The 9473-nt window shown below is 44.4% G+C and overlaps 1 protein-coding gene across 1 annotated transcript; it reads right to left on the bottom strand.

Annotated features, from left to right (window-relative positions):
* Window positions 1-1256: 1256 nt before the first annotated feature.
* Window positions 1257-6479, bottom strand: PCDH20 (protocadherin 20). Its single transcript, XM_027674262.1, has 2 exons — window positions 6410-6479; window positions 1257-5333 (listed from the first exon to the last, which is right to left on the bottom strand). Exons 1-2 carry the CDS (start codon window positions 6458-6460, stop codon window positions 2640-2642), a joined length of 2745 nt encoding a protein of 914 aa, XP_027530063.1. The 5' UTR covers window positions 6461-6479; the 3' UTR covers window positions 1257-2639.
* Window positions 6480-9473: the final 2994 nt, after the last annotated feature.

Raw genomic sequence — 9473 nt, 5'->3', positions numbered from 1 at the left:
TAACAAAAAATATGGAACAAAAAAAAAATCCAAACAGTTCACTGCATATTTTGCCATTTTCAGTGACATTAGCTACATAAAGTCTACTCACAGGGAGGCAAAAATGTGCTCTATGGGGTCTTATTCATTATAAAGTCTTTTTCACAAGTAACGGTGTGTATGACTGAAGGTATGATTTTAAACCCATTTTCTTTAAATGTGTAGAAAATTATGAGTGAAATGCTTCATGAGCAGTACTTTGGTTTTAACAGGCTCATAACAGTCCATTTTACTACACATTAGGAACGTGCTTGAACTAAACAAACAAACAAAAAAAGCAACGAGAACAGCATGTTTAAACACACCTTAATCAAACAGCGTCAAAACTATGTATTTGTCAAACCTGAATAAAAGTATGTGTCTAGCGTCTCATGAACACACACTGAGAGATCAGGTTTATGGTTTTATTGTATTTCTTAAGTCTTGAGTTTGCTCCTGTTTAAACTGTCTTGAGAGTAGGCTCGACTGCTAATTCAAGTAAGAGAGGAGCAATAAAAAGAATCCTGTCTTTCAGTTACCTTGCTTCCTTACTGAAGCGAAAAATGCAGAGTATCGAGCTTCCTTACCACAGCAATACAGAGCATGCTTAATACGGAAGCCTGAAGATACAACGTATTTTTTCTTCAGAGATAAGAAACAATGTCTTTTTGCAGCAAACCATTTCAGAGATACACACCATTTTCATATCTTGATAATATGAAAATAAAGGAAAAAACGTGATTGACCACAAAGCTCTGATAGGCTGAATTAGTTTTTCATGAAACACAGCTATCGAATCGTGCATAAACAGAAAATATTCTAACTTGGAAAAACAGCCTTTTCCCCATAGCTAGAATGGAAAAACATGGGTATTATGCTAATACACTTACTTAGGCTAAGTAGAACCAATATCTATAAGAAGCTCCAACATTTCAATAGGTTCAAGGTGAAGTAATGTGCCAGTCACAGAGAGGAAAATCAAAAACTGGTTGAAATTGCATTCCCTACTTTTAAAACAGCTGAGACACCATTTCAGCATCAGCTGAAATACGATTGTCTTTGCTGATAATTTCAAAAAGTACAGCACAAACTGTCATCAATAACTTTGAAGTATACTAATTTGGGGAATTATTATGACATGTCAGACAAGAAAGCCAGCACCTAGGCATTTGTGAAATACGCATTTCTTACAAGTGAAATAATATTTTTTTATAATTAAAATTCTAGGAAACAGAGAATAAGTTATTATGAAAATATATAGCTTTAATTTGCAGACATATAAACACTCTTGGTACATTACAGACATATGATGCCAGAAATCAAAATAATCAGTTTTAAGCATAACACTAATTTATCTTGTTCACACAGAGAAATTTGATGCAGTCATCATACAAAAGATAGTTCTCAGCTCTTAAAATGAAGTGAAAGTAATACATCACTGTTAAAATTGCTGCTTTGTTGCAGAAGATACAGCAAAGAATAAATTATCAAGGAAATATGCCACCAGTCTTACAAGTTAGATTTTGGATCTAATCCAAAATCAAAGCCAATGAAAAGGAGCCAGGAATGGTCGCCAAAAGTCAGAAACAAGATCTTTCACATGAAATACCAATCCAGAAAGGAGCAACAGTCAGAATAAACAAAGTCCTACAATTCCTTAGAATATGAAGTGATTTTTGTTTTCATCTGGCAGATCAGATTCCAAAGTAACAGATGAAAAAAATCTATTACACAACCAAACTGATGGAGTACTACTGACACTTTGCTCGAAGTACAAAAAATATCACCACTCTTGTGACAACTAAAGATTTAGCCATTCCCTTGCTTCCTTGCATCTGGCATGTTTACGAGGATGAGCATGGGGCTCTGTCATTATCTGCTGTAGGAAATATTAAATATAACTTTTCCATAAAAATGACCAGCAGATTGCTGCAGCAATTGATAATGAGGGTGAAATCTGGAGAAAAATGAAAGATGATACGTCACAGCAGTTCAGATTCTCATTACAATATCTCGCCTTCTTGCTCCACAGGAATTGCACTTCTTGTTAATGCCTCTTCTATCCTACTGTATAAGCTTTACTTGTGAGGTAATAAACATTCTGGTTTTTATTACTAGTGCATTTTAACATCTTTAATATTTTAATTATACATACATTGGGACAGACATTATTTTTGTAGTAGTTAAATGTCTGCATGCCAATAGGTATTTTATATTAAAATCAATATATTTAAAATATACTCTGTTTATCTCATGGACAGTACCTCGAACAGTTCCCTGCTCAGGAGCATCTGATGCCCTCTTGTGGTTAAAAAGACTTTTAAAACTTGAGTTTTAACAATCATACCTTCCCCTTTTTTATGTTCAGTGATCTTATTGATTTATGAAAGCTGGAAATGATGTCCACGTCTTTATAGTCAGGGTGCTACCTGTTAGTTACTAACATTTCATAAAAAAGCTGTACACTGAATTTGAATTTAAAAAACTGTAAACAGCTATTTACAATTATAATATTATTAAGTTATAAATTATCAGTCCTTCATTGCAACCTCTGTCAATACAAACCATGGCTAGGTGTTGTCCAGGGTTTTTCAGATGGTTGATTTATACACAAAGAAACATCAAATGTTAGAAATCTCCACTGGTTTCTTCTCCAACATGTGCAGGTTAATTCTTCCATTTAATGGGATTTGTACTTCCAAGTTTTCATCTGCTCTGTGATGCCTTTTCCCTTTTCTTAGACAAATGTAAATGCCCACCCCTGTTACTAAAGCAATTGAACCCAAGCTTATTATTGAAAGAGCTACCAAGGTAGGCATGCAGGATGTTGACTCCATTTTTTTATGTGTAGGCTCCATGGATATTTGTGGCTGCTTTTCTTCTATACTGATATCAGGCTCCTTTCTTAACAAACTTTCAATGTAGCTCTCATTGCTAACTGTATCATTGACAAAAAGGTTCACCATGACAGTGGAATGGAGAGGTTCCGGATAGCCGTGATCACTAACTTTTACAAGCAGCCGATAGAGGCCATAGTCATTTTGCATCAGTGACTCTTCCAAGGTGATATTACCAGTTTTGGGGTCGATCCTAAATGACTCAGGTCGAGGGCCTCTTCTTCCTATGATACTGTAAGCTATGACTGCATTCATGCCAGTGTCCTTATCGACAGCATAGACCTCAGTAATGGGGGAGCCAGGAAGGGTAGAAGGAAGGACCAACAAGTAAGACATATTAGATTGAGGAAACAAGACCAAAGGGGGGTTATCATTTATGTCCAGAAGAAGGATAGTTATTTTTGCTGTAGAAGACAGGGCAGGATCACCACCATCGACTGCTTCAATCCACAGAACGTAGGAGCTTTGCTGCTCCCTGTCTAGGGAGACTTTAGCTCTCAAAACTCCTTTTCCAGTATCTATGACAAAAATATCACTTCCATTCAGAACCGAAAGGGCAACCCATCCATTTTGTCCTGCATCAGCATCTGTGACACTTATAACTCCAATTTCACCAAAACCCGGAAAGTTTTCTGGCACGAAAAAGCTGAAATCCTTATTTATAAATCTTGGACTGTTATCATTTTTATCCAATACAGTGATGGCAACCGTTGCTATTGATTCTCTTGGAGGGAAGCCAGAATCTACTGCTTTGACAGTATATCTGTATTTTTCTTTTTCTTCTCTGTCCAGCTGGGTGGAAACCGTAAGAACTCCTGTGGTTTTATCTAAAGCAAAATAGGAAGGGGCATCAGGACCTAAGAAATAGGACACTTGCCCTCTTTCTCCACTGTCAGCATCAGTAGCATGTAGTTTGGTCAAAAAAGCATTGGGAACATTGTTCTCCTCAATGGACAATTCTATCAGCTGTTCAGAGAAAACTGGTGAGTTGTCGTTGTCATCCAAGACCTGTACTTTGATTACTTTGTTGACACGAAATCCTTCTGAGTTCCATGCAACTACAGAAATTTCATACAATTGCTGCGTCTCAAAGTCCAGAGGCTTTATGGTCTCCAACAGATATTCATTGTTGTATGGTTTGTATGGTGAAAGTCTGAAAGGTCCATCACCATCCAAATAGCAACTGACTTTGTATTTTTCATCGGGGTCTTTGATGGCAAAAAATGCTATAGGTGTGTTGATAGGCTCCAGTTCCTTTAAGTAAACCACCCCTTCCACTTCATTAGCTATGAAACGAGGGACAACTTCAGGTGGCCTCATCATGACTTTGATGATGGTCACTAGAACTGTGATCACGGCAGGGATACATCCAGGGCCATTGCCCAGTATGATCAGCCTGTGTAGCTTTGGAGTGTCCCCATCAACTTTAGTGGAGAGTGTGATGGCTCCTGTGCTTTCATTCAGATGGAACAAGTCTCTGGATGGCTGGTGGACCTTCTGGCTGTAGGAATAGGTGACCTGGGCATTGGATCCAAGGTCCATGTCTACTGCGTGGACAGTAGCCACATGTGTCCCTAGGCTGGAATTCCCATAAAGGGTGATGTTGAGCTGCGAGTCATTGAACTGCGGGCAGTTGTCATTGATGTCGCTGATGCCAATAGTGAGGGTGGCACTGCCCACGAGCGGAGGCGTGCCCCCATCCTCAGCAACGATGACTGTGACATACTCCTCCTGTGTTTCCCTGTCCAGTGCCCCCATAACAATCAGGTAGGGAGTCCTCTCCCCACTCTCATTCTCCTCCACATCCAGGGTGAAGACACCATAGTTATCTCGCAGGCGGTAGGTCTGGACACCGTTGGTGCCCATGTCAGGGTCAAGGGCCGGGTGCTCAATAGCCAGGCGGGTGTTCACAGGCGCATTCTCAGGCACCGAGAGATGGATGTGGGGCACAGGGAAGTGGGGAGCATTGTCGTTGACATCACGAATAGCAATTTTTACCTTTACCAGGCGAAAGTACTCCTGTGGCAGTACCAGCACATCCAGCAGCAGTAGGCATGGCTCGGATGAGGGGGAGGAAGAGGAGACAGCAGATGATCCAAAGACGGTGGCCCCACTGCTTTCCACACACAGAGCTTCCCTGTCAATTTCCACGGTCGAGGTATGCAGCTCCCCAGAGCGGTTGTCCAGCTGCACATACTGTCCCCCCAAGCCATGGGAGGCCAGAGTGAAGGAGAGTGGGGGCCGCGGGGCCGCAGGGTGCTGTCCTCCAGCCGTTGGGAGCCGCAGGTCACGGGCCAGGCTGCCGATCAGCACCCCAGCAGGTAGCCCCTCGTTGAGGCTGTAGAAGAGCTCGGTTGCACGGCTGTAACTGGCAAAGCAGTTGAAAGGCCCAACGAAGAGCAGGAAGAGGAGCAAGTGCTGAGAAGAGAGAGGCACACGGGTGTGAGGAAGGGGTGGCGCCTCTCCCTGCCCACTGTCTCCCCCACCGCCACTTCGAGAAGAGAGTGCTGCATCTGCAACATTAAGTCATCCTCCCTCTCCCCACCATCTTCTCCTTCCAGTACAGCAGCTACTTCCAGGGCATCACCATCTGTACCCTCCAGGCAACACCAGCTGCATCCCCCACACGCACTGCTAGAATGGCCCGGAGGCACCGTGACTCCCCCCGCCCCCCAGCAGCACTTGCGCCCCGACGTGCCATCTTCCGTCTTCCCTCCGCCCCAAGCTCGCCCCTTTCTCACCAGCAGCACCTCCCCTCCCCACCACAAGCGCATCCCAAACTAGGGCAACCCACTGCACACCCCCAAACAGATGCTCGTTCTCTTCCCCTACCACAGCAGGAATGTGACACGCGTCCCGTGCTCCCCCTACCCCATGCCCCGTCCCGAAACCTGTTTTTCCGCATGCCCAGGGGCCCGCGGTGCAGCGAGGGCACCTCGCAACCCGCGGGGGTCCCGGCGGAGGTGCCGCACGCCAGGCGGGTCCCTGCGTCCCGAGACCGCGGCGCCAGCGGCTCCAGCCTCGCCGCCACAGATCTCCGGCCGCCCCTCGGGGTCCCCTCTGCTGCCGGCGGAAAACACGAGCTGCAGAGCGGAGCCGCGGAGGGGCTGCGCGGAGAAAGTTGCCCGCGTTGGCGAGCGCGTCGCCCACTCCTCACAAATGGAAAGGGGCTCCACGAAACTAACTTCGGGCATCCTCCCCACGGAAGAAATTTTTCCTCCTTCCCCTCTTTCTAATCACCCATTCCCTCTTTTCGCGGCTCTGTCACAACCCGCGTCGGCAGCAGCAACAAAAATAAACTTTTCGCGGCTGCTCTGATCTTTGGCGATCGGATCCAAGAGAAAAAGACTCAACAAACATATACACGTATATACGGTTTTTCGGGTTGTTTTGTGCTTTTTTTGCCAATTTGTTGCCGATTTCGCTGCTGCGTGCGAAGTCGGGCTCGGGTGGCCGGCCGCTGCACCTCCCCCCTCGCTCCGCCCGGCCCTCACCTGCAGGCTGCCGCGGGCGGTGGGGCTGCCGCGACCGCCCGGGGGCCCCATGCCCGGCCGCCGCTGCCGCCGCCGGCTGCGCCCCCGCAGCCCGCCCGCTTCGCCGCCCGCCCGGCGCTTCTCCTCCCCGCGGCTGCACATTCCCCCGCCACCGCCGCCGCCGCGCTGGGCTGGGCTGTGCGCGGCGCCCAGGACACTCCTCCTCCGCTCCGCTCCGCTCGGGAGGGCTCCGCCGCGGCGGGGAGGGCAGGAGCGAGGGAACAGTCACGGGCACGGCTGGGAGGAGGAAGGAGGGCGGAGGCTGCGGCAGCGCCGCGGTGAGCGGTCAGTGGTCAGGGAGCGGGGCGGGCGGGCAGCGGGCAGCGGCGCGGCCACACCGGGGAGAGGGGCCGTGCGAGTATGTGTGAGTGCGCGCCCGCGGGCAGCGCCAGGAACAGGGAAAGAACGTGCTCCCCTCTGGAAACTGAGGTGGGAAAAAAGATATTAAAAAATAAAATAAACTCGGGTCGCCCTTCTGCTGTGGAAATATTGAGAGCGACTTTTTACACGAGCAGACAGTGACTGGGCAGCTTTCAACTAAGAAGAGAGATTTAAATTAGATGTTAAGAAGAAATTCTTTACTCAGAGGGTAGCGAGGCACTGAAACAGATTGGCCAAAGAAGCTGTGGATGCCCCATCCCTGGAAGTGTTCACGGAGAGGTTGGATGGGGCCCTGAGCAACGTGATCTGGTGGGTGGCATCCCTGCCCTTGCCAGGGAGGTTGAAACTGGATGATCTTTAAAGTACCTTCCAACACAAACCATCCTATGATTCTGTGTTGTGATGTGAGTGTCAGCAGGCAGATCGAGAATTAACAGCTGCCTTGGCGTTGCTGAGCCTTGGCGAATATTGAGCAGCTTGTGTCTGCATGAAATGAAAGCCACGTTTTCGAGGAGTTTGCAAGCATTTGGTTGGTGGAAAGTGCGTGTCCTGCCGAAGTAGAAGAGCAACTGTGATTTTCTGCCGGCTAAGAACCCGAAGGTCCCCTGCAGTAGAAAGTTCTGTGCTTTCGTTTTATACTCTCCAGTCGCTGTTGTCTAGACTATAAGCCTGCCATAGAACTAGACATGAAATTATCAACACAGAAAACTTTAGATAGCACAAGACCAATTACACATTTCTTTAACATCTTGGACTATCAAAAGGATTGCAAACCTCCCCAGCATTACTTACACTATCTGTCTTCAAGATCTCAAATGGTATTTGAGATGTCTGGCTTTAGCCTTATGGTGCTCAATGGTCTGGATCCAAGCTGTTGCTGAAAGCTCAAGTACTGGGATGCCTGTAGGCAGCTAAAGTTTGTGTGGGAGTTTGAACCACTTAAATCTGAAGACCACTTTGAATGCCTCCATGCTCCATGGCAGGCACAGTGTGCAGGTATTTGATCTCAGCTTGGGTACTAAAAACATAGAGGACAGCAAAACATTTGCCTTCAGTCAAAACGAAAATTACTCTTCCCTTTTCCTTTTACAGCTCCATGAGACAAGCTCCATATCTAATCCAAACCAAGGAAACAACAACAACAAAAATTAGAATCCAAATCCAAAACCAGTCTTATGCCCGAGTCTTTTGTAATACTGCATCTTTCAAAAGCAAATAATACGTGAAACATACAGAACATATTGTCTAGCAACTCTTGGGATGTTCCTGGATGTTGGGCAGTGGCACAAGCTGAATAGAATAGAATAGAATAGAAACTTCTGAGGCTGACTTCTTCTGAGGCTGTAAACAAATCATATTAATTCCTTTGTCTCATTTCTCCATCCTCATCAGACTCTATTTTGTTCAGTGAAACTCTTGGAAACATTGTGATTTTAATAACCATTTCATCCCAAAAATGACATTAGCACAATAATCATATGTGACCTAAACAGTGAAGCATTACAGTACTAACAAAAGACCTGATTATATTTATTATTCACTAATCTCTAGGGTTTTGAAACCACTCAGTATGTACTGCCCTTATAAATTGTTTATATCTTTGCCATTCATTTCTAGCACAAATAGAACAGACAATGCAGTGTATACAGTTCAGAGCAAACGTATAATTTAAGAAAGAAATCAAACTACCCAAATCCTTTACTAAATTCTCATCTATGTGCACTGTTCTACACATTGCTTGGTGTGAAAGGTGCCCATCAACTCAATTTTGTTAAAGTTAGTTTAACTGGACATGACAGATGCTTTTACTTGACTCACATCTGCTCTAATTTTATTCATTTCAATTGAAATATTGTCTCATTTGGATTTCAGTCAGATTTTGACACTGATTTATGTGGAGTTTGAATTTCATAAAGAGATTATAATTTTAGTTTTGGCGAATCAGTAGTCTTCTCATGAATGAGTCTGAAATCCCTATAAAATCCTATCTTTAACTTTTGTTTTTTTTTTTTTTCTCTGATATCACAGTTTCCTCTTATGATGTTTCTCCCTCTTAAGCTCTTGAAATTACTGACCTATGACTATACCATTTTTCATACCATCAGAGCTGCTGCATTTCCCTGGATCCCCTGATAGGGTAAGCGATGGCTCTACTATTATAGTATTCATTACACTTAATGCCTTTGATTTTATTAAAGCACAGGTGTAACAGCAGAATTAAAAGTTTTCTGGAGCATCTGGTACTCTATAATATTTTATTTTGTTAGGCATTAGCAACATCTAGTAAGTCTTAAAGGCTCCTTAAAGACTCGTGTGTCCAATAAATCTCCTGATTAAGAAGTATTCCAGCCTGTTTAAGAAGTACTCCATCTGTGTGTGGGATATGGGATGAGGGGTGTGAGAGAAGAAGCAGTGTAGAAGAGATACCAAATTGGCTCATTCGATCCTGGCATTATTTTGGGGATGAGCCCCTTCCAAGGTTAAAACATTAAACTGATTTATTATATTTCTATATTCTATAGAATTTAGAAATATTCTATATTTCTATATTCAGTTATGTTTTCTGGGAGAAAGATCTTAATCTGAGCAGTTCATAAACCCAGTCCCATTCAACCATGTTTAGCTAAATATATATATTTTAACT

This window comes from Neopelma chrysocephalum, unplaced genomic scaffold, assembly GCF_003984885.1.
Source record: "Neopelma chrysocephalum unplaced genomic scaffold, ASM398488v2 Primary Assembly neopelma1_25, whole genome shotgun sequence".
In the NCBI taxonomy this organism is placed as follows: domain Eukaryota; kingdom Metazoa; phylum Chordata; class Aves; order Passeriformes; family Pipridae; genus Neopelma; species Neopelma chrysocephalum.
The sequence above is the reverse complement of the archived record's forward strand: the minus strand, read 5'-3'. Positions and strand labels throughout refer to the sequence as shown.